Below are 26,546 nucleotides of genomic sequence, written 5' to 3'. Positions count from 1 at the left end.
AAAAAGAAAGCACAGATACACAAAATTAGAAAAAAGAATGGAAAAATATTTTCCTCAATTTTATCTCAAATCCCATGAAATGAATGACTATATAAGAGATTATGAAACCATCCAAAGTGACCTGAGGAGTATATGAAAATCAGACTTAACCTACCAAACGAAGAAAAGCTGTCCAAGAATTGGTCCACCCTCAAAATATACAAATGAATGAAATAATGAATAACTGAATTAAATTAAAAAATCAAGGTCCAGGGGCTTCCCTGGTGGCGCAGTGGTTGAGAATCTGCCTGCTAATGCAGGGGACACGGGTTCGAGCCCCGGTCTGGGAAGATCCCACATGCCACGGAGCGGCTGGGCCCGTGAGCCACAACTACTGAGCCTGCGCGTCTGGAGCCTGTGCCCCGCAACGGGAGGGGCCGCGATAGTGAAAGGCCCGCGCACCGCGATGAAGAGCGGTCCCCGCACCGCGACGAAGAGTGGCCCCCACTTGCCGCAACTAGAGAAAGCCCTCGCACGAACCAAAGACCCAGCACAGCCAAAAATAAATAAATAAATAAAAATAAAAGTAGCTATAAAAAAAAAAATTAAAAAAAAAAAAAAAAAAGCTAGACCTCTCTTTAAAAAAAAAAAAAAAAATCAAGGTCCAATGATTTCACAGGTACCATATATCAGAACACCAAGAAGCCCGTAACTCCAATCTAATTTACATTGTTCTAGAGCACATAAAGAGAAAGCAAGTTTCCATTTTAAAAATGAGAATCACGTGATAAACACCCAAACCAGAAGAGGGTAGTATAGAAAAAAATTACAAACCAATATCACTTATTCAACTAATTCCAAAATCTTTAAAAAAATACTGACAAATAGAATCTAGCAACACATTCACGGAACATAGTCTACCATAACCAAGTGAGATCCATTTCTGAACCAAAATGATGATTCAAAATTAAGAAATCTAGCATAATGTGATCCAATAATTCAACTCACCATATTAATGGCTTAAAGGAGTAAAACTACAGTCATTCCATAAAAAAAATTTTTTTAAGCTAAATATCAACATCTATTCCTGGTAAAATCTCTTTACATAGGCACAGATGAATACATACATACATACATACACACACACACACACACACACACACAGTGCAATACTAGGAGCACTGACATTGAAATCAAGAATAAAGTACAAGTACTATACCACTATTACTTATCATGATTCTGATACAATGACCATCCAATGAGAAAGAAAAAAAAAATTAGAAAAGTTGCAAAATTATTATGATTTGGAGATGAAAATCTAAGACAATTAACTAGAAAATTTTTCAGAATTGTTTAGAGTTTAATAAGGTTGCCAACTGAAAACAACAAAAATCAATAGCTTTCCTATATACAAGTAAGCAATGAGAAAACATACTGGAGGAAAAAAACATTTTATGTATAATGGGAATAAAAGAAAATAGGAATAAATTTCATAAGAAATGCATATATTCTATATAAAGAAAACTTTAAAACACTAAAAGACATAGAAATTGACTTGAATAAATGGAACATACTCTTAGAGAGGAACATACTAAGAAAAATTTAAAGGTGTCAATTCCTTCTGAACTGTGAATGTAGAGATAATGTTATTAAAAACAACCACAGGACTCTTTCCAGTAAAGGTCACACCAAAAAATAAGTGTTAAGAACATGCCAGGAAAATTCCAGAAAACACATTAATGAGGGGATCTTGATTAAATTACTTGATATAAGTAATATAAATTACTTACATAATATTATAGTATTTAAAACTGTTTGATACAAGTGCAGCAATAAGCAGATCAATGGAACAAAATACAAGGTCAGAAACAGACTCAAGTATAGATCAGAATTTGGTATATAATAAAAATGGCATTTCCAATCAGTTGGATAAAGATAGATTTTCTTAATATACAGAGTCCTTACAAGCCAATGAGAAAAAGACCAACAACCTGATAGAAAAATAGGCAAATCATAAGGAGTTGTCACTTTTACCACCATGATAACAATGATCAAGAAGTTTCATAAAACACTTTCACTATTGGTATTGATTAGGTATGGGTAAACAGGTACCCCTTGTTTCCTGAAGCCTTTTTAGAGGCAATTTGGCAACATCAAATTTCAAATGCCCTCTGACCCAGCAATTCTACTCTGATCAATTATCATACAGGTGCATTCACACATGTAAACAAAGATGTACCTACCAGGATATTCTTTCCCATGTTGTTTAAAATCGTGAAAGGCTGGAAACAATCTAAAGGTCCATGTATAAGCAACTGGTCTTATATAACTGCGATACATACATACATCTATGTATATATACACATAAAAATATTATGCAGGTAGAGCTATATATGATCTTCAAGATATACTATTAAGGAGACTTACTTTTCAAGTATTCTTCTTAGGCATTATTGAATTTTTATTTTTTTAACCGTGAGTATTTTTTTCTCTTTTAAATGAAGTAAAAACTAAAAGTGAATTAAAAATAAAAATGAAGATTTAAAGTTTGGTAACTGAGACAACCCATTTTGTAGTGCTCTTGATGTCTCAATGTGAAATTTATTCCTGCATAACTGGATGGAATCAGCCAGAGCACATTCTTCACCTATGATTTTCCTTCTTGGAAAAAAATTAAATAAATTAATCAGATAAATTCACAGGTTTACTTTACTGTCTTTTTAGTGCATCTTCTAGGCATCATCAAATGTGAAAGAATATGGAAAAGATAAAGCATATAAAACAGAAAAGGCTGCTATATGTACTACGTTTAGAATCAAAACTCTCTTATGCTCTGTATGTGTGATTAAATTAAAGAAGTAACTGAAGACATTTCTAACATCAATTATTTTACTTTAGGTTGAAAAATGTGCCTTTAACTCTTTTTTTCTTGTTAATGGTAGCTTTTAAGAAAATATTGATAATTTTAAATACAGATGTAAACTTGAACAAAGAATCAAATTAATCAGATTATGGCAATTTTTAAGTATTTACAAAGTAAATACTACAACTAAATTACATGAACATAAGATTTTAATTATCCTACTTTCTGACTGCCTTAAAGAGGAAGAAGAGAGAAGTTACCTGAAGCTGATGGACAAATCCAGCATTAGGATTAATACAAAATCTTCTTTCTTGAACGTAAGCAAATGCATCTCTGAAAACAAAAAAGAAAACTAAGGCGATAATATTATTTCATGAATTAATCTCAATTTTTCCAGAATTTATCTAAAATAGGAACTTACCTAACAATTTACCTAAAATAGAAAATCATAATCATACAGCTTGTACTACAGAGAGATAGTGAATTGTAGTGGAAAAACTGAAAGCATGGTCAGACTAAGTATCACAATTCGTTTGCTTCCCAGCTGTGTGTCCTAGGGGACACTTCTCAGCTTCTCTAAGCTTTATTTTTCTCATCTGTAAATTAGGCATTATAATAATTCCTATCTTGGAGCACTACTGTAAAGATGGAAAATAATAAGTATAACACATCGTGTACAGCATCTGTCACACAGTACATGCTCAGATATTATTACTGGTTAATAAATGAGAAGTATAGGGACTTCCGTGTGTTGTTGAGATAAAAGTGCCTAGAATAGTATCTGGCACATGGCAAAAACCCAATAAATGGAAGTTATTTTCACTATTAATATTATTACTGACACATCACCAAATAATAAAGAGAATATATAAAACAAAATCTAGCACATATTACTCATTTTCAGTTAAATAAAAGCATTTGTATTCAAATAATATTTAAGAATTAACACTTTTAAGCAAACTTTTCCATTATAATTTTAAGATAAAAAATACCAAATAAACTAAAGCATTTGGGACTTCCCTGGTGGCACAGTGGTTAAGAATCTGCCTGCCAATGCAGGGGACACGGGTTCCATCCCTGGTCCGGGAAGATCCCACATGCTGTGAAGCAACTAAGTCCATGCGCCACAACTACTGAAGCCCGTGCGCCTAGAGTCCGTGCTCCACAACAAGAGAAGCCACTGCAATGAGAAGCCCACGCACTGCAACGAAGAGTAGCCCCCGTTCGCCGCAACTAGAGAAAGCCCACGTGCAGCAAAGAAGACCCAACGCAGCCAAAAATAAATAAATAAATAAATTAATTAATTAAAGATAACTTGGAAAAAAAAAAAAACTAAAGCATTTGAATGTCTACTATATGTGAGGCATGTGGATCCAATGCTGAACATAGCTCAAATGGAGAGGGTTAATTGGGAACACAGCATTAGAATGGAGAGATTGATAGGGGCATGTCATGTGAAGTTTCATTGGCCATGTTAAGAATTATTAAGGATCAGAAACATTTGAAAGCTTTTTAGGGTAAGGTAACATATGATCAGATTTATCTTTTGAGAAAATCATTCTCACTGTGGTGTGGAGAACAGAACAGACTAGAGAAGGAAAGAAAACATGAGACCACTAAGAAGGTGACTACTGGAAGAGTCCAAAGGAAACATGACTAGAGCTTGGATTAGGGAGATTAAATAGTGATAAAGAGAAAGAGCCAGATTCAAGGAATACTTCAGGACAAAAAACAGACAGGATTTGGTAAAGGATCAGTTTGGGACATGAGGAGTGAAAGAGAAGGCGGTATCAATGATTACAACAGATTTCTAACTTGTACAAGACACACTAAGAAAGAAAATACTGTACATTGGCCAGCTTTTTTGGTTTGTTGTAGGGTGAAAAGCTCATCAGCCTGTCTCTCTCTCTCTCTTTTGTCTATGCAATATGCTTGGAAAAGATGATTTTGGATAAGACAAACAATGAATTGTGAACAGACACTAAAACAATTCTTAGGTAATTTTTCACCCAACTACTGTTAAAGGAAAACATAATAAATTAATCTTTTAAACAAAGCAAGCAATTACATCTTTGTCTAAGAGTTTTTAAACTCAGATTAACCAATTCCCTAGTAGTAAGCAAGCAGTTTTCCATGGGTTATTCCAACTATAATTATCTTTGGTTTTTAAAATAACAAGAGTTAGCACTAGCTCCATAAAATAACAAACATTAGCCTAAGTGGATCTATACAAGGTAGACACGCTACAAGGATTAAGAGACTTAACCATGGGATAAAAGGGCCTGCCTAATCAAACATGACTAGATGACAAAATCAGGAGATTATTAACTTAAAGCTCCTAAACCGTCTCCATTAAGCTTTATTTTAATGAGAATCTAAATTGTGGCTAGGTTTCAGAGTACTTTCTTACCTGTACTTCATTCCAAATGTTTCCATAATGTATGCAATAACAAAGGCAGCACTGAAGAGGGGGAAAAAATTTTTAGAAAAAAACAGAAAACACAACTCATTAATTAAATGCAAGAGAAAGAAAGATTATCTCTAACTTCATACCTCCTGGAGATCCCTGCATTCCCATGGACAAGAACTTTTCCTGAAAAACAAGAAATAGTTATTCTGATAGAAAGATACCTGATTCAGCAGCTAAAATATATTAAAACTATGTATCATACTACAATAAAATAAATCTTTTCTTAAACATTTTGTGTATTTTATATGTACAATTTGGATACTTACTAATTTTCAAATCCTTGAATTTATTTATATTAACTGTGTGGAGATTACAGTAGACTTTTAGGTTAAAGAGATTTAAAGCTGACCCAGAACATGAAAAATAGTTCTATAGAGATATTTAAGAAAGTCTATCCAAATGAAACAAAAAGTTGGGAAAATACAAATTTGGGAAGACATAAATGCAGAATATGAAAGTTGTAATTAAGAAGAATAGTAACTAAAAAATTAACTATCATAAATAATCTCCTAAAAATAAACATAAGCTAAGTAAAGGAATATTATTTACCTCCACTTTGTAAGCTCCCATCAATAAATTCTTTAGTCTGAAGGCAAAAGACAATGTGTTATAATAAAACATGTGGAGTAACATAAGCATAAAATACATACATACATACAGTGAAACATATTGAAAATAATTTCCTGATTATTTATATGAATAAAAATTACCTTATGTCAAAAATCTCCAAAATGCTACAAATACAACTATTACAAGTTTAAATATTAGTTTGAATTTAAGAAATTTGAAGTGTGATTTCTCAAATATTTGGAGATCATAAAAAGGTTTTAAAAATAATAAATTTTTTAAAAAATATAATCCCACAATTTTCAGACATAACAAAGTAAAAGTAGTACAGGAGAAAATCATGTTTCATTAAGTTTTAGAACCACAATTAAGAGGTCAAATCATAAATAAATTTTAAATGATATTAAAATATTGATACCTACCATGGGGAAAAAACGTATTATATTTTCAACTGGATTATCTGCAATATCCAAGACTAAATATCTGAAAATAGAATATTTTGTGATAAGCACATTTTCAGATAAAACTCTCTTCATATATAAAAAATATGAAAAATTTTTGGCAACCATGAAAATAATGCAAAACAACTTTCAAAGTATCATATTCCCAAGAACCGAGCCATAGATTTTATACTGCTTGAAAGCACAGATAGCATTTAAAGCCTTAAATAACAAGTTAACATTTCTCTGATATCTTAGTATAAAAAAAAATCTATCTGCTTAAAATAGAAAAATCACAAGTAGGAAGAAACCTTCCTCTAGATCAGAGTGGACCTGGAAAATAAAGACAAAAATTGCCTGTTTTCCTTATTGTTATTCTTCTATTTCTACCAACTTCCCTAGGACTAAAAGATTTTTCTCTGGATGGCCCTGCCACCTTTCCTCACAAACCTAGAGAGGACAATTCAGAGGAAGCCCAAAGTCTGAGAGAGAAGAAACTAACCAAAATAGAAGGCAGCAGTCTGACAGAGCCGTGAGTCAAACATTCATTGTTTGAACTAACCTTCAGTAGAGCAACAAGCAACAAAAGACCACCTGTCCTGGAATTTTACACCTTCAAAAACATTTAAAATAAGTCATTTTAAAACACTGGCCTTATTTTGTGAAAAACTTCTATTTCTGGAAATTCCCTGGCGGTTCAGTGGTTAGGACTCGGTGCTTTCACTGCTGGGGCCCTGGGTTCGAACCCTGGTCAGGAAACTAAGATCCCGCAAGCCACGTGGTACGGCCAAAAATAAAAAATAAAAACTTCCATTTCTAACCTATCCAACACCACCTGTTTATTAACACAACTTAGTTAAGTAATTAAGTTATAAAATTTAAAGTCAATATTGCTTTAATGATCATTTTGGTGGCAGCAACTTCAATAAATTCAGGGCTTATCACACAGAAGCTGTATCCAGGACATTTTGGCACTAAAAACAAAAATTCTATACAAATTAGAAAGCTATATAGTACGGCATTTTAAAATATAACATTTTCATTTTCTTTAATATACACAAGTCTATATGTGTGTATACATAATACACATATACAGTAGAGAAAGTTTAGAAGGAAATATACCAAAATGTTAAAGTTATGTTCCTCTGGGTTGTGGATTTATGGATGACTTTTTAAATATTTTTCTTGGTGTCATTCTGTATTTTCCAACATATCTATAAAGAACAAGTATTTCTTTTGCAATTAGAAAAAATTTGATCTATTTTATTTTAGATTACAGATATTCCCTTTTTAAAACTAGTTTTTATTAACTGAAAAATGTGTACACACAGTAAAAAATTCTAACAGTATAAAGACATCTGCAATGAAACCTAGGTCTCTCTACCATCCCAGACCCTAAATTTCCCTTCTCAGAAGTAACTACTGTCAAGTTTCTAGTCTGTCAGTCCAGAAATTTTCTATGCATATACAAGAATATATACCTAATGTACTGCATATATTTTTAAACACATGGCTCTGCACCTTGCTGTTTTCATTTAATAAATCTTGAAGATTAGTCCATATGAGCACACATAGAAATATTTCATTCTTTTTCATGGTTACAGTATTCTATTGTGTATTCACACAATATATTTTATAGTCTCTTATACTGATGGACATTCAGGTTGCTTTCATTTTTACAAACAATAAAGCAGAACATTAAAACAGTTTTAACATATATGCTTTTATACAAATATTTCTAGAATGATATCAAAAAAAGAGTTAATAGTAGCTGCCTCCTAGCTAGAGATAGACTAGATAGCTGGGTTTAGGGGAGGAAAGAGACATTTTCCTTATATACCTTTTTGACCCTTTGGCCTTTGTATCATGTGTAATATATGCTTTATTTTTTTAAATGAAGCTAAAACAAAGAACATTAAAAACCATCAGATGCTCAACCTCATCATTTTAAGATAAATGAGAAAGGCAAATTAAAACTACACAAGACACCTTTTTTACTCCAGGAGACTGGGAAAAATTGTTTTATAATTTTGTCTTAGAGAGATACCAAGGAAAGAGTCCCTCTCATTTACTTCACAGTGGGAATGTAAACTGATACAACTCACTGGAGGGCAATTTGTAACATCTATTAAAATTTAAATGCTTACGTTCTTTAATCCAGCAATTCCACCTCTACAAATTTATCCTACTGATATATTCACATATGAATTAAATGATATATACAGGGATACTCACTACATTAGCAAAAGTCTGGAAACAATCTAAATGTCCAACAAGAGGAGATGGGTTGAATAAATTTTAGTACAGTAATACAATGGATTACTATGCAACTTAAAAAGAATAATGCGGGAGTTCCCTGGTAGCCTTGTGGTTAGGATTCTGGGCTTTCACTGGTCAGGGAACTGAGATCCTGCAAGCTGTGCAGTGTGGGGGGAAAAAAAAAAGAAGAATGCAGCTAAGAAATAATATGAAGCAATCTCCAAAATACGTAATTTTTAAAAAAGGCTAACTTGATCTGTAAGAATATGTTTATATATGTAACATACCTCTGGAAACATACTCAAAAACAACGGATACCTGCAGGGAGGAGAATTGAGTATCTAGGGGACAGGAACAGGGAAACCTACTTTTCAGTATACATGTTTTTGAACATTTAGAATTCCACATTCTGTGCATGAATTACTTTTTAAAAATATTTTAAAGGAAGTTTATTCTTTAAATGATGTACTGTATGACCCATCTTTATAAAACATATATATACAGGAGAAAAATCCGATATAATAAAATCAACTTGAAATAAAAACATTACATGTTTGCTACCCTTAACATTTTTATAAATTATAGCAACAATTCTTACCTAAATAATTGTTGAAAGTTGGGTTTAATAAAGTTTGCTTCAATATTTTGTCTTATACATATTATATGAGTTATTCCATGTTTCTGTAGTATAGGTAGCTATAAAAAAAAAAAGGGAGAGAAATAGTTTAAAATACAAAACATCACCTTATTGTAAAACAGATACTTGAAAATACACAGGACTCAACTTTAGAACTAATGTAGCCACGTCTGAGCTTTAAGTACAGGGGATCAAAGCTAATTTCATAATAACATACCTGAAGTGATCAGCAAAATATTTCAATGATTCAAGGTTAATATACTACATGTCCTCAAAAGGCTAACAGGATTATTTTATATCTATAATTTTAGAGCTTGATATGACCTTAAAGATAATTTATTTGGGAAACAATACTACACCTTCATTATATACCTTATTGTACACTTTGACCTTTGTATCATGTACTTTATTACATTATTATACTTTATTACTTATTTATAATTTACATTTATACTCTTTATTATTTATTTATAACACTATATAGTGGTTAAAGGCATGGGCTTTGGAGCCATGCGAGACCCCAAGCTCTAGATCCCAGCTCTGCTAATGACCTGAGCACTGTGGCTCAATTTTCTCACATGAAAATAAGGAAAACCCTACCTATTCACTGAGTGGTTGTGAGAATTATATAAGAAAATATGTGTGGCATACTGCCTGGAACACACAGCAAGGGTTTTCAGTTAATGGCAGTTACATATATTGACTACAATTTTTATTTTTTAGAGAGGACTACTATGACATAAACAGTTGTTCAACATCACTGATTTCTAGACTACTCCCTGCCTCTCCCAGTACACTTTTTCTACTATAAGCCAGAATTAAGTTATACAATTCACAAAACCTAATTAACCTTTTAGGGTTTAAAAATTCTCCTAAAGTTAAAACTGGCAACTCCAAAAGATATTATATTCTGTGGTGCTTTTGAGCTCTACATTTAAAACAATTTAACATGACAACTCTAAGAACTATCAAATAAATTTTTATTTGCAAGTGACTATAGGTTTCAGTGAAATTTACAGGTGACATTATTTTAATAGTTAGAACATAAATTCCATGAGAATAAGGACTTTGTTCACCGATTCATGCTAAGTATGTATAAAACAGTGCCTGGAACATAGAACTTGTTCAATAATTATATGTTCAAGAAATGAATGAACAAATCATGAAGAATCAGAATTAATAACCTTGAGTTTTCTATTTTCAGTTTATAATCCTATATATTTAATTCCCTTTCTGTAATAAACAGTCCAGAACAGCAATACTAATAATTCATGAAAGAAGTCAAAGAATAATTTCTATTTGTTATAGACTGAATGTTTGTGTCTCCCTAAAATTCCTATGTTGAAGCCCTAACCTTCAAGGTAACAGTATTAGTTGGTGGGGCCTTTGGGAGGTAATTAGATATAGATGAGGCCATGAGGGTGGAGCACCCATGATGGAATTAGTGCCCTTATAAGAAAAGGAAGAGACATCAGAGCTTCATCTCTCTGCCATGTGAGGATACATCAAGAAGGCAGCAAACCAAGAAGAGGGCCCTCACCAAAACCTAACCATGCTGGCACTCTCATCTCAAACCTCCCAGCCTCCAGAACTGTGAGAAATAAATGTCGGTTGTTGAAGCCATCCAGTCTATGGTATTTATTACAGCAGCCTAAGCTAAGAAAATGTGGTTTTTAAATGTTAATTTTTGCAGCTAGGTTTCCTATGTCTGGCATAGATTAGAGTTCAATTATCTTTGTATTTCCTGAGTACATCCTGAGACAGGGGAAAGGAGGTAAGCATTTGGTAGGATTAACAGTGAATCAATGGGGACTTCCCTGGTGGTCCAATGGTTAAGACTTCACCTTCCAATGCAGGGGGTACATGTTTGATCCCTGGTTGGGGAGCTAAGATCCCACATGCCTCGTGGCCAAAAAGCCAAAAAAACATAAAAAAAGAAGGAATACTGTAACAAATTCAATAAAAACTTAAAAAAAAAAATGGTCCACATCAAAAAAAAATCTTAAAAAAAAATAATAAATCAGTGTTCCATATTCACATTTACGGAAACTCCAAAGTAAATTCAATATTCATTCCTTTGTTTATGATTGATCTATGATATGTGAAGTTTTCATATCTACTCTATTAATGTGAGAAACTACAAGAAGACATATATAAAATTAGGGATAAAAACATGTTTTAACAAGCCTGGAAGGCACATTAGATTACTAAGTGAAAAACAAACCTTAAGATAGAACCCAAAAGTAATAGCACACAAAACAGTTTTTATTTTTCAACAGACTTTCATTTATACAAAGCAAATTATGACCTTATCTCATACCTACAAACAACAGAAAAATTTTAGAAAAAGAAATGGTTCACTACTTACAAAGAACCTAAATATGTCCCTTTTATTAAAACTGTATTTGAATGTAATAAAAGATAGGCTAAACTAAGTGAGTTTATTAGAACAGGAGTTTATTCCCTAAGGTTTCTTTATCTCCGTTATTCTTTTGTTATTTTTTTGGATGATGAAATGAAAAGAAATATGGGCTGTACTATAATGACTCATGGTGGGAAATAATCAAATTGTGCCATAGAAGCTTTTCTTCAGTCTAATGAGACTATGGTGAAATTAGGGGGAAGAGATTTTGAGACGATAGATCTGTAAACAAACATTTATAAATTAATGTGAGAAAGAGTATAATAGGTATATTTATAAAGTGCAGCGAGAATACAAAAAGCAAATAGTCTAAAATCATCCTGAAGGCCAGTATTTGTGAATATTACATTATTTGGGCATAACTTTGTTTTCACAAAGTAAGTCACAGTTAATTCTATAGTTATCTACCATATTCTTTCCTTAGTATTTATTTACATAGATATTTTTTTATCCATGCCCCACCTTTCCAACTTAGCTGTAGGCCATCAAAATGACTAGGGTTACTCTTAGATAGTCCTCAACAGTCAAAAAGCCTTCCAATACCAAAAGGAATGACATTAACTTTAAAAAACTCCCAATCACCTAAAATTCGTAAATACATCAAATTATTTCATAAAAGCTTTAAATTCTACAGTTTTTATAAAACCTACTGCAGGTAAGTATCATACACAAGAACACTGACTTCTAAATAGGCAGGTTACTAGGGAAAACATTTGTGATATAATGTTTCATATTATAATTCAGAGAGAATTCAGAGAGAATTAGCACTGTCATAATTCATAGGGCTGAATCCTCTAGAAGTGACAATAACACTGTTACATATATTTGAATGAGATCTACCCTTTTAACTGTGTAACTGAAGAAATACATTTCAGGTTAACTATATAGGACATCTAGATATATAGTACAATACTTTACAACCTGGAACATCCATACCTCTAAAGTCTGGAAGAACAGAAGATTTGAGTCACTTCAATTAAAATATGTGGGTGTGTATGAGTGCATTCATACTCTCTTACCCTTTAACTAAAATGTTAAATAACCTTATTTTGGGATTTAATTGTATCTCATATTTTTCAGAAACTATGATTAGCAATTATAGATGTCTAACATCTTAGAGGGTAAATAAATTATTAAAGGTCAGTTTTTGGTAAGTCTTTTAAATACATGGATTTCATGAGGAAAAAAATACAAAAACTCATTTGTGATTTGTGGTTAAACATGAGAATCACTGGTCCAGTAAAATTTGGAAAGAAGTAGGTGCTCCAGAGTGACAACTACTGTTAATATGCAATATCGGTGCACCCTTCCTCAAATAAAACTCTTTCTACTAAAAAAATTTACTCCAAATAGTTGGTTAATAAGGTCTCTTGATGAATCTAAAGTTCTTACCTTGCTTTTCATGGCAGAAGAATATGGGCCTAAAAATAATCCAGGCAAAATTTCCTAGGAAAAAAAATTGAGCTATTTACCATCAGCAATTTAAATCTATACAAAATATGTACCATATAAGTGGATTAGCTGAGTGTTTTCATAGCTGTTATAATAATTTGCTAAAAAGCCTGTTATTTAGGGAGTACTTTCTAGCCACACTGAGCAAATGATTGGGAAGAGAAATGCAGATGTGCTTTATATAATCAAATGACACATTTAAAGTTTAAATGTAGTTCTGAAAAGTCAGGTATTTGAACTTCCATAGTGCTTTTTATAAGCAGTTTGAGTAGAATTACTATATTGTATTGTTGTCTTTTAGATTACTAAAACACCCCTAATTTTACTTCTGTTCTCTGCTATAGTTTAGAAATAAAATAGGTATAAAGAAAATCATCCCTTTGGAATTACACAAAACCTTATTCAGTCAAATCAAAAGTAATACAAGATAAAACAAGATTACAACTTTTACCTATGTAAAGTATTATTGCAAAGCTTAAAAAAAAAAAAGACTATTGACTATTGACAGAGTCTCAGCAATTTAAATAAATAACTTCTGAATGGTGAATTAAAATTTATTCTATGTGAATTCAATATAGAAAGCTTTCAATGTGAATTCCATGTGAATTCAATATAGAAAGTTTTTAGTATATAGAGTATATATCATACTCTATATACTAATATAATTTTGTAGTTCGGTTCTGTGGGACATCAGAATTATTTGTGTATAGGTGTGATTTCTTCTAATAGCTTCTTGTGGGCAGAAACTAAATTTTACTCATATTTGCATTCCCCATAGCACCAAGTAAAACGCCCCACGGGTGATCACATATTTTTAAAAAGTGAATTTTCACAAAGAGAGAAAGGGAACAGATTTTTAGAAGTCAAGAGATTCCTGAGAAGGGGAGACATTGCTTGATCTTGGGAGTAGCAAAGTTGAAATGCAAAACAAAAAAAGTACTGCTATGTGGGTTAGCTATCACTAATTCATTCATTCCATACTGTGAGTATTCAACTCAATCTTCTGGAGAACTTCACTATGAAAGTTGACTGGGAATCAGACACAAAGATGAGCAATTAGTCAAAAGGGTGATGTGCTTTACAGTCAACTCTCCTGAGTTTATCTAAGCTAGACAAACACAGAAAGTAAACTGCTTTCAGAAATAATACAAATATCGTACCCAATTTTTCAGATGAAGAAAAACAAAGTGACTCATTAAGCACAAACATATATTACTATGCCCATGGTTCTAATAATCTAAGAAAGAAATTTCATCTCCCATCTTTTTAAGAGCCACGATTAACTTTAAATATGTTAATATTTAAAATACTCAATGATGAACCTACGGATCATGAATCAACAGGACTCAAATCCTTTGTGAAATTAGGTTAAATTATTCAACAATGATAGTAACAGTAATACAGGCTGGCTGGAATAAATGAGAAGGTTGTCATACCTGCATCTCTCGTCTCATAGGGTAGGTCCACTCCTTAAAAATGGAAGGAAAACATAAGAAAAGTAAATAACATTATGAAAAATGTCACCCAATTAAAAGTTAAAGATGTAATATACAAGTGTATGGATTTTTTAAAAATACATTATACTTATAGAATATTCTATAAAAATAGAAGATTCAATTGGCTTCACAAACACCTGAAAATTTAAGTGACAAGAAAACAACGATTAAGGTAATTCTTTAAATAACTGGGCTTCCAAAATTATGATTATGTTACTTTATAATGGATGGAATAGTTCAATAATAATAAGGATAGGTATTCCAGAAGTTTCTCTCAAAAATGATCCTCTAAATCAGAGATGTCAAATAGACTTTTTGTCATTTGTGCCAACTCTAACCAACTGGCAGTAGATAGCTAAAACCCTATGTGGAGAAAGACTCAAGGAAGGAAAGAGTGCTGTGGTCATTGAGCAATATCTGCAATGATGAAAGAACAGAATGTGATAGGTATTTATTTGTCATTCCTGATCTAAACTGCCAGATGCTCATCAAACAGCCTTTCCCATATCTCACTTGGGCTTAAGATTCTGTCTAGTTCAAGTTCCTTTACAGATACACTTCACCGAAGTACAGAGTTCATTCTTGGAATGCAGACCAAGATAAAGAAGTTGGAAAATAATGCAAAATGCCAATGCAAAATGGCAAAAGACAGAAAATATTTTAAAAGAAAAAGAAAAAAGCTATTACAGTGAATTGAAATGAAGAATCAAATATAGGACAGATAGTCCTCATTTGTAAATGGACTACATTCCAAAAGTTTCTAGTTTGGTTGCTTAAAACTCAGAATTATAAATAGTAATTAGGTTTCTAAAGTTAAAACTGCAAAAAGTTAAAAAAAAAAAACACCTTTTTATTTTGAAATAATTTTAGACTTACAGAAAAGTTGAAAAAAATAGTACAAGGAATTCCCTTTACCCTCCATCCAGATTCCCCAAGTCAGAAAAGTTTTTTTTTTTTTTAATTTTATTTATTTATTTTTGGCTGTGTTGGGTCTTCGTTTCTGTGCGAGGGCTTTCTCCAGTTGCGGCGAGCGGGGGCCACTCTTCATCGCGGTGCGCGGGCCTCTCACTATCGCGGCCTCTCTCGTTGCGGAGCACAGGCTCCAGATGCGCAGGCTCAGTAATTGTGGCTCACGGGCCTAGTTGCTCTGCGGCATGTGGGATCTTCCCAGACCAGGGCTCGAACCCGTGTCCCCTGCATTGGCAGGCAGATTCTCAACCACTGCGCTACCAGGGAAGCCCCAGAAAAGTATTTTTAACATATAAGGTAGAAATGTTATATCTCTGTAATGGAAAGAGAGAACAGTACTCCTACAAAGACAGTCAGCATTTTTTTTAAAATAGAGAAACAAAATACATTTTTCGTTTTTAATCTTGAAAATTGGTCTCAGCAATGTAGTAGAAGCGGACTATAAACCCTGAGAAACCATCTATGAAATGACTGTTAAAATATATTTTTAAAAGTATCTTTAAATGCACAGCTGAACTAAGAAGTGAGGGAAATCCCCAGAGAGACACACACTCATGAACACAAGAAAGCACAAACACAGCAAGGGTAGTAAGCACTGAAACAGAGCATACTGAGAAGATCTGCTAGTCTTTTCATGGCCTTATATTTCTTTCTGTTCTTTTAAAATGTAGGTATAAAAGAACTTATAATGAGGTGTTAAAATGCCCAAATCTGAATGTAGAGCTCAATCAATTTTTACAAACATACATACCCATATGATCACCACTCAGACGAAGATTTCCACCATCCCAGAAAGTTCCCTCATTCTTCTTTTCAGTCAATATCTCCTGTTTTCAGAGGTGACCACTAACTTCCATCACTACAGATTTTAGTTTTGTCTGTTCTGGAACTTCACGTAAATGGAATCATACAGCAGTACTATTTTATGTCTGGTTTATCTCACTCAGCCTAATGTCCGTGAGATTCATCCATGTTGTTGCGTATATCAGTAGTTTGTTCCTTTTCACTGCTGTGCAGTATACTAGTGTATAAATATTCCACAATTTACTCACTCTCCTGTTGGTGGGGATTTAAGTAGCTTCCAGGTTTTGGCAATTATGAATAAAGGTGCAATGAAAACTCTTTTATATGCTCTTTGGTGGACATATGCATTTATTGCTCTTGGATATATAAGTGGCAATGGAATGACTAAATCACAGAGTAGGCCTATATTTGGCTTTACTAGACACTGTCAAAAGTTTTAGAAGAGCAATTTACACTCCCACCAGGAATGTATGGGAGTTCTAGTTGTTCCACATCCTCATGATGGCCTTAATTTTAAATGGCACGGCACATGAGACAAAGCCTAGGACCTGCTCAAAGTCAGATCATGACCAAAAAGCTGGGACCCCCAAAGGGCAACACCCTCAGTGAAAGATAAAGTGGATGGAGTAGGGCCTCACTTCATCCCCATAAAAATGAGTACTCTTGCCTTTCCTAGCTTTGGTTCTGAGTAGGTGGTGGTGGTGGTAGTAGTGGGGTGGGGTCTTCCTAACCAATCTGGTCTTCACTCTGGTTTGGCATTAGAATGCAATTATCTTTGTGAGGCCAAGTGAAAATTTAATGTCAAGTGGTCCTGGGTAAATAGTGTCCATGGGTTCCTGGGAGAAGCAAATGCATTTTCTCTCTGGAGGAACATACCCTAAACCTAGATCAGAAATAATTCAAACAGATAGGTTCCAATGAACTCGCAATATAAAATTCATTAAAAAAAAAAAAAGATGAAACGAATCACCATGAAAAGCGATACAACTGAATCACAGCCACAAAGACGGCAGATATTAATTACAACAATGAAAAATACAACACATTTAATATATTTAAAGAAATAAGAGTACCATAAGTATGACCAAAAATTAAGAAACTAATTTTTAAGGGAGCCAAAAGGAATATGTAGAACTGAAAAAGTATAACTGAAATGAAAAGTCAACAGATAGGCTAAACAGAAGGACATAGAGAGAGAATCTGTGAACTGGAAAACAGAACTAATGAAATGACCTAAATTCAGAGATGGAAAATATGAGCAGTTAATAGACATATAAGATAGAATTAAATGGTCTAACATCCATAGAATCTAAGTTCCAGAAGGAGGGGTGAGAAAATAAAGGAGAGATATTACACCAGATATTAATGAGAATTTTCCGAAAGTAGTTAAAGATACCTCAGAAATAGGTGGCCCAGTAAATCCCAAGCAGGATAAAGGAAAGAAATGCACAGGTAAACAGTGAAACAGCAGCACAGCAAACACAGAAAGGAGAATTTCTTTTTCCAGACTAAAAGCAAATAGAAGACTGGAAAAGAATAGAGGCCAGAAGACCTACATATATGCAGTCAATTACTTTTCCTGAAAGACACCAAGGCAATTCAATGCAGAAAGAAAAGTCTTTCAACAAGTGGTGCTGGAACAACTGGATAAATGTCTGGAAAATAAAACGAATCTTGATCCTGACCACACGTGTGTATGCGCATGCACATGCATGCGAGCACACACACACACACAAACATCTCATCTGTCTTCATTGCTGTATCTATTTCCAGCACTTGATGACAGTACCTGGCACATAGTAGGCACTCAATAAATAATTGTTGAATGAACGAAAAAAAGTGTGTGTGTGTGTGTGTGTATAAACATAAGTGCAAAAATGATATAACTTCTAGAAGAAAACATAGGAGAATATCTTTGCAACCTTGGGAAAAGGAAAGATGTCTTAAAGAGGGCACAAAAGGTACTAAGCACAAAGGGAAAAAAACAATTTAGTAAATTCGATTTCATGAAAATTAAAAACTTCTGCTCAAGGAAATACACTGCTAAGAAAATGAAAGATCAAGCCACAGACTGAAAGAAAACATTTGTAATACATATATCCAACAAAAGACTTGTATCCAAAATACAAAAATACACACCAACAATAAAGTGAAAACATAATTTTTAAAATGGGCAAAGAAGTAGACAGACATCTCATTATGGAAGATATCTAAATGGCCAATATCACATGAAAATATGCTCAACATTAGGGAAATTCAAATTATATTAAAACAACAAATTCAAATTCAAAGCACAGGATACCATTACATATCCACGATTGACTAAAGTTAAAAAGTGACAACACCAAATGTTAGTAATGACGTGGAGCAACTGGGACTTTCAAACACTGCTGAGTATAAAATGAAATGTTAATAATACACTTACCCGATTAATCTAGCAATTCCACTACTAAGATTTACCAAAGAGAAATGAAAACATACGTCCACAAAAAGACTTGTACAAAAATATTCAAAGTAGCTTTATTCATCATAACCCCAAATAACCCAAATGTCTATCCATGGTATACTTATACAATGAAACAGTACTCAGCAATGAAAAAGAATCAACTACCCATAAACACAATATAGATGAATTTCACAGGTATTATGTTCAGTGAAAGAAGCCATAAACAAAACAGTCCATTTTGCATGATTCAATTTATATGAAGTTCAAGAACAGACAAAACTAAACTATGGTTACAGAAATCATCATATTCGTTGCCTAATGTGGGGTGGGGTAGGGGTTGCCTGGAAATGGATATGAGGTAACTTTCTATGTTGGGAGAAATGGTCTACATCTTGATACAAGCAGTAGATACACTGGTGTATATATTTAACAAAACTCACTGAATTGTACATTTAATATCTGTGCATTACACTCTATGTAAATTTTATCTCTATTAAAAAAAGAGAGCATCCAGACAAAAAAGATAGATTACATATAAAGGAAAGACAATATGACTGACCCTGACTTCTCAACTACAAGAATGGAAAGGCAGAAGACAGAGGAACAATACATTCAAAGTGGTGAAATAAATAATTGTTAGTTTAGAATATATATTGAGAAAATCGTCTTTCAAGAACAAGAGTGAAATAAAAGACAATTCCATACAAACAAACAAACAAAAGAGAGTTTACTACCAGCAGACTCTTATTAAAGGAACTTCTAAAAGATGTTTTTTTGAAGAAAAGGTACTACTGTCTCTATTTTACATTTCTATTTTAGGTACAGAGAGCCTACATAACCTGACTTCAAGTTCACGTAGTCTGACTCTAGAGTCCATTCTCTTAATCGCTACACTATACAGCCTCTCAATGTAAGAATGAACTATAAGGCAAACATAGTTATATTTAAACAAATACTGACTACATAAAATAATAATAATGATTAGTTTATAGCGATTAATAGAATAGAAAAAAGTATATAATTTACAAGCCAGTAGAGGGGGAAATGTAATCAAACTGTACAGACTGAATGTTTACCTGCTTTGTTAACTTACCAATATGTTACAACTTTTTTATATTGAAAAACTGTTAAAGAAGTTAGGTCAAATATTCTTGTCATTTTAGTCACAGAACCGCTAACCATTGAACACAGTGCCTGCCAGAGAATAAGCACTGAGGAGATCCACGGTACTAGATTCTATGGATCTTATTTCTTTCTCTTTTCTTTTCTTTTTCTTTCTTTCTTTTTTTTTTTTTAAAGATTCTCTAGTAGTCTAACAGTCAGCCTTATCTTCCGGAAAAAACTGGTCAGAGCTGTGAGAAAGAAGAAAGCGATTAAAGAAATGTGTACTTTTGAGTTTACCTAAAATGAAATCTCTACATTATGTGTGATGAAAGACGAAAAACAGAGGAACATATATAGGGAAATGGTGTACATATATTCCAGGGAATACTACGCAATATGCCAGATGGCACTTAAAGCCACAGGATAAACATGTGCTTCTTTCTGGTGTATTAATTTTATCAGAAGTTTTGTTTTTTGTTTTTTTGTTTTCCTGGAGAAAAAAAGTATTTTCACTGACCACTAATTTAAAACATTAAAACAAACATGAACATATGGAATAGAATGCAAAATTTACACGAATTTTTAAGTGAAACAGGCTTCAAATAAATTTTGAGCTTCTCATAAGGTTGTATTCAATAGAACATGTATGCTGTATTTATAGAAGAAATATTACAGGAGTAAAAAGCAAGCTGTATAGAAGAGAATGAAAAATTACTCCTATTCACAGGACAGACAAGCATGCAGCCTACTTTAGTGAGCATGACTTGCTGTAATAGGCAATACTCCTGATCTCAGGACTTTACCTTCTTTGTTTATCTAGCTCTGATTACTACCTACAGAACAAATCTTAAACCTGCCTTGTCTACCAATTCTGCCTTTAATGTACTACATCAAGATTTTGAAAGTCATTCATGCTTACAGTCGTGCTCTACCAGACACATATCTGTCTGAACATGTCTCTAATAACCAAGTCTTGGGTGTATCACACTCAATCTCAACCTGCCCACAGTTCCTAAAATCCATCAATTTAGAGATGGGAGTATTAATGGGTCAGACTCCCATTATAACTGCCAATGATCTATTCTGAATTACTATTGTAGATAACTAGTAGAATCAACTTCCCAAGCTTCAATGATTAGCAAAGCAGTCCAACTATATTTCTCAAACCAAAGCAAGCCTGCTAAGCTAAAATATCCTTAATTGTGAAATACACCATGCTTCTGACAGAAATTCACAAGTGAAAATCCTTCAATCATCAATATGAGATAGAAGGTACCACATACTAAAACACCTTTCAGGCTCTCTTCTTCCTTCTCAAGAAAATGCAGTTACACACTATAAAATCACACTTAGGAGACAGGAAAAAATGCTATAAAAATGTTCAAAGACCAATAAACAAATAAATAAATTCACCAAAGGACACAGGCTATAACCTATAAAAACTTAATTCTTATCATCAGATGGATTAGGGTGGTTGAAACATGTAACTTTTAGAAATACCAAGAGGATTTTTTTTTTTTTATACAGGTTGGGGGAGTTCAGGAAAAAAACAAAACAAAACATCAGAATACTATACCTGAGCTGGTACACTTCACAAAAAAGAAAAAGTAGTACTACAGTTTCTCTCCTCCAAAAAAAACAGTCCTCTTCAGAATAAGCTCTTTCCTTTAGTTCTCATGCCTAACTCAAGCTTTACTTAAACCAAAGGACCAAAAGAGATTTTTACTCAAAAATGAGAGGGTTGGGGGGATATGGAGAAACAGAGGGGCATTTAAGTAAGATGCTTCTAAATCAGTTATTCCTAAACCTGGCTGCCATTAGAATTATCTAGCTCCATCTTAAACCAATTAAATCAGAATAGGGGCCCAGGCATGGTTATTTTAAAAGTTCCTTGGGTGATTCTACTCTACAGTCAGGTTAAAAAAGCACCATTCTAAACTTAAAGGAGCTAGGAGAGGGATCCTCAGTCAGACACATTAAGCAACTCCTATTTTTGATTCTGTACTAAGAGAATCAAAAGAGAAAAGAAAATGGAAAGGCTAACATTTAAGTTGCCAAACTGCAGCTGAAAAAAATATGTCACTTTCTATCTGAAAAGAAGATAAAACATTAATTCTTGAATTATAAAAGCAACAGCCCTACCTATGTAACTAATTTGTTTAAAAATTGTTACTGTACGCTGCTTTTTTTCTTCACATGTAAAAAAAACTACTGTAATCTTGCCACAAGTAAGACTCTACTATTAAAACTAATCAAGATTCTTTCATTAAGTCAAAAAACATTCGTCAAGCTTATGATATATATCAGACACTGTTAAATGAAAGAAACAGTGGCAAATAAGACAGAAATTTATTGGTGACCAAGCCTCCTTATGAAACTTTTAGGCTATAGTGGAAAATAGACATTGATCAAAATTATAAGTATGATAACTGTTACAAAGTTAGGTATAAAAGTAAAAGTAGCAAGTGCTACAGAGGTTTTTAAACCTGGGGGATTGAACTAGTCTGGAGAATGAGAGAGGGGACAGGAGGAATTGGCAAAATCAGGGGAAGTTTCTCTGAAGAAATGATGCCTCAAGTGAGATCTAACCCAAGAGCAAACAGTTAATGAGGAGAGGGCAAGGGGAATGCTGGCAGTTATGGTAGGGGAAAATAGTAACGTAAAGGTCCTGAGATAGGGGGAAAACATTGAAGCATTCCAGAAACTGAGAGAAGATGACTATGGATAGGGCACACGGAGAATGGAGCAAGGGGAAGAGTAGCTCATAATGAGATTAGAGAGGCAGGTGATGCCAGTTCACACGGGACCATGCTGATGACGTTAAGGGTTTGAACTTCATCCTCAAAACAATGGTTCTGAAAAACCTAGGGGTAGGACAGGAATAAAGATGCAGACGTAGAGAATGGACTTGAGGACACGGGGAGGGGGAAGGGTAAGCTGGGACGAAGTGAGAGAGTGGCATGGACATATATACACTACCAAATGTAAAACAGATAGCTAGTGGGAAGCAGCTGCATAGCACAGGGATATCAGCTCGGTGCTTTGTGACCACCTAGAGGGGTGGGATAGGGAGGGTGGGAGGGAGACGCAAGAGGAAGGAGATATGCGGATATATGTATATGTATAGCTGATTCACTTTGTTATAAAGCAGAAACACACCACTGTAAAGCAATTATACTCCAATAAAGATGTTTTAAAAAAAAAACAATGGGAAATCACAGCAGTTTTAAAGGAATGATGATCTTTTTGCAAACCCATCTAAACACAGCTAAATTTCTGCTAACAACTATCCTGTAAAGAGTGCTCTAACCAGTATTTCACGAAACTTAGAAGTAATATTTTTATAGAAGTGACAGGATCATCAAGCTACCATAGCCTGATCACAACAATCATTAAGAGCCTTCACTGAAATCTCTGTACTTGAATTTTTTTTTTACTTAAGCAAGATTTGGATTGTGATTGGTAGTGCTTCCTATGTGGAAGGAACTATGCTGGCTGGTCACCATAACCATGTAAAACTGTTTGCCACTTTATGTATCTCACTGGAAATTAGAAAATTACATTCTGTTTTATTAGTCAGTTTATCGTAACTATATGCCCTATTTAATGGTTATTTACAGTTTTGTCTGTCCAGAACGCATCCTCCATCTTTCGTGAAATGCTCCTACGGTTTTGGTGGGAGGGCTACTAATGAAAGCTTCACTCCCGTAGGTCAGATGCTAGGAAGTGAGCATCTGACCTAGACTGGACCCCTCACTGTATTCACCCCTTCCTGGCTCTCTTGACTGATCCAAAGGATGGGCATATGACCTAAATTGGGCCAATCTTCTAGATTTTAAACACTGAAGCTTAGAGAAAGGCACTTTTGTTCCTCAATGTGTATGCTGTAAGCATATGACCCTCGAGCAACTGATGGCCAAACTCCATACCTGTGCAGAAGCCCAAGAAAAAGAACAGACCTTGACAGAAAGTAGAGACAAGCACTAATGAAAGGCAGGGGCAGCTCTGATGCATTATAATACCACCTAGTCAAGTCCCTGAGACCAGCTGCACTCCAAACTTTCTGGATTTAGTTACTTCTTTTCTTTTTTGCTTAAGCTCCTCTGGTTTTTGTCACTTGTAACCGAGAGATAACAAACATCCAGTGCTATGAAATAAGGAATGAACTGGCTTTCAGTAGATAATATCATTATGTACTAGGTTTAAGCATTACTTCTGTCTGACACAGGAAAGAAGCTATATTCCTCCTAAGATTTTATAATCTTTGCAAAGATAAGATACATTATTTACACAATAAAAGATTAAATACAAAGTCTGTAAACATTTTAAACTAGAACTATTAAGATTAGAACAGGGAAGAATTGAGGTGCAGTAAAAAGGACAATGAATTAAGAATGAGGAGACCAAGGTCCTCACTTGTGTCTTGCGCTAGGCGTATCATTTATTCTTAGTAAGCTACAATTTCTTCACCTGAGAAGTGGGAATGCTCTACATTATTTCTTAGGTTGCTGCCAGTGATGAAATTTCTGAATCATTTTGAGGATATAAAAGCATACTCTTCATTCACATGATTCCATATAAAACAAAGAAAAAAGTGTAAATTCATTTTTAACCTAACCTAAATTCTACTTCTTTTCCTATTTAAGAGTCTACTCTTAAAACATGAAATTCTCAAGGATTATTATCACAAGCAAAAGATCCGCCCCCGATAAAAAACGTGAACCACAAATGAAGACACTCAATAGAATGAATATTTGGTATAAATTGAATGATCTCTTAAAAAGAGATTTTAGATTTCTTTCTTTCTCGATCCTACTAAAGCATATCTGAATATCATTGTCCTGTTATAATTGAGTCTTCAGAAAAATTCTAATTTAGTATTCTGCAATACCATAAAGTATTCTAAACTAGGAATAGATGGGAAAAAACTCAGTACAAACGTTAGGGAAGGAAGAAGTAAGGTGGGGTAAAAAGAACCCCAAATTAGAAATCAGGAGAACAAGTTATAAAGAATTTTATTCCCCATATTAACTTCCCTCCAAAGGGCAAGGTTTTGGATTGAAGTTCTCAGATTCGAACGAGCTAGCTTTGTGACATTTACTCTGCTGGTCACGGCTTGCCTCAAAAACACCAAAAACCAAACCAAACCAAAACAAACCAACTACTTCGGGAAACTTTTTGAAGGCACACTTAGCGAGTTCAGGGCCCACGTCTATTCCACACGTGGGGCCGTGTGTCCCACAAGTGAATCGACGACACCAAAGATTACCCCTCAAAAGGAGATTAAAAACATTACCCTCGCATTGCTTTGGCAAAAAAAGGGGAACCTTACTCCAAGTAAGGCCTCGACGCCGAACCTGGGGGGAAAGGGCTGCTTTTGCTCATCTCATTGAATTCAGCTGACCAGACCCGGCTCCGGCGCCGGAGACTCAGGGGGGGAAGAGGAACTCCGTGACTGGGGTCTGGGCTGACGGCCCCGGAGGGCGAGGCTCCGCCCCTGGGTCCCGGGACGCCCTCAAGAGGCAACAGGACTCCGGGGAGCCGGAGGCTTCGACGGTTGGGGCCTGGGGTCGCCCCTCGGCCGAGGAGCCACAAGGGGAGGCCTGTTAGTGGCAGTCACCGACAGACTCACCTCGGCGTCTTCTTTGCACTGTGGGAGCGAGGGGAACTCCAGCTTCACGTCCTCCATGGTCCCGGCCCGCGGGCTTGTGGGTGGGGTGGGGTGGGAGTGGGAGTTACCCGCCGGCCCAACACTCGGGCTGGCAGTGGCGGTGAAAGGAAGGAGGGAGGGTAGACCGGACTGACGGGGAGGCAGCGGGCTTACAACTAACACACGCAGACTAAAGGGTCCCAGCGACTCCGGCGGCGGCGGTGGCGGCGACTACAGCCGGAAAGAGGAGGGCTGTGCGGCTCGTGCCCGGCCGCCATGCTGCTGCCGTCTCCCTCCCCCGCCGAGTCTCCGCGCCCCTAAGGCCGCCCAAGCTCCCGCACCAACACGAGCCCTACAACCGTCTCCCCTTTCCACCCCGCCCTCCCCGCGCCGCCCCAGCCAATCCCAGCCCACGCTCGCCTTCGGCCCGCCCCCCGCGGCCGCCAGGTGTCAGAGCGCCGCCGCCCCACCCCTTCGCGAGAGCGCAGACGCGGGGGGGCGGGGCCCTCGGGGGGGCGGGGCCCGCGGGGCCCCGGAGGCGCAGCGGCGGGAGCTTACCGGGGGTGGAGGAGGTGAGACTGCGGTAGGAGGGAAAGCACGAAGGACGGTCCTGGGAAAGGGAGTGGGATAATCCGACTCAGCTCTGCCCTTTCCGGATTGGACGCAAATCCCTTCTTTGGTGTAAGAACGGGGAAGACATCCTAGCCACCATAAACTGGCATACGAAAGGAAACTATAGTTTTCTCCCCTCTCAGAATCCTGCCCAATCTGGTGAGGTTATAACCCAGAGTAATGAAGAGTTCACCTGAAAATTACGTTATGCCACAGAGAGAATGAAACACCAGCACTTTTAAGCAAATCGAAACGGTGTACTTTTAAGAATACTTGGGAATATGACAACTAGAAAATATCAAGAAAAAATGGCAAATAGAAAAAATCCTAAGAAATAGAAACAATTGATAGCCCACTAATTTGTACATAATACCGA

At 35.2% G+C, this 26,546-nt stretch overlaps 1 protein-coding gene across 3 annotated transcripts in view; it reads right to left on the bottom strand.

The window, feature by feature from the left end:
- STYX (serine/threonine/tyrosine interacting protein) overlaps nucleotides 1-25,902 on the bottom strand; it is a 37,501-nt gene extending 11,599 nt beyond the window's left edge. The window contains exons 1-9 of one of the 3 annotated variants that reach the window (XM_036843091.1): nucleotides 25,541-25,902; nucleotides 14,526-14,558; nucleotides 13,030-13,083; nucleotides 9,177-9,274; nucleotides 6,302-6,362; nucleotides 5,862-5,898; nucleotides 5,396-5,435; nucleotides 5,253-5,303; nucleotides 3,103-3,175 (exon numbers count right to left, since the gene is read on the bottom strand). In XM_036843091.1, the coding sequence (XP_036698986.1) occupies nucleotides 3,103-3,175; nucleotides 5,253-5,303; nucleotides 5,396-5,435; nucleotides 5,862-5,898; nucleotides 6,302-6,362; nucleotides 9,177-9,274; nucleotides 13,030-13,083; nucleotides 14,526-14,558; nucleotides 25,541-25,597 (504 nt within the window). In that variant the 5' untranslated portion in view covers nucleotides 25,598-25,902. The remainder of the gene's footprint in view (nucleotides 1-3,102; nucleotides 3,176-5,252; nucleotides 5,304-5,395; nucleotides 5,436-5,861; nucleotides 5,899-6,301; nucleotides 6,363-9,176; nucleotides 9,275-13,029; nucleotides 13,084-14,525; nucleotides 14,559-25,540) is intronic. The other 2 variants (XM_036843093.1, XM_036843094.1) reach the window with 2 other exon arrangements.
- Nucleotides 25,903-26,546: the final 644 nt, after the last annotated feature.

Source organism: Balaenoptera musculus, chromosome 2, assembly GCF_009873245.2.
Source record: "Balaenoptera musculus isolate JJ_BM4_2016_0621 chromosome 2, mBalMus1.pri.v3, whole genome shotgun sequence".
Taxonomy (NCBI): Eukaryota; Metazoa; Chordata; class Mammalia; order Artiodactyla; family Balaenopteridae; genus Balaenoptera; species Balaenoptera musculus.
Note: the sequence above shows the minus strand (reverse complement) of the source record. Positions and strands in the feature narration are given on the sequence as shown.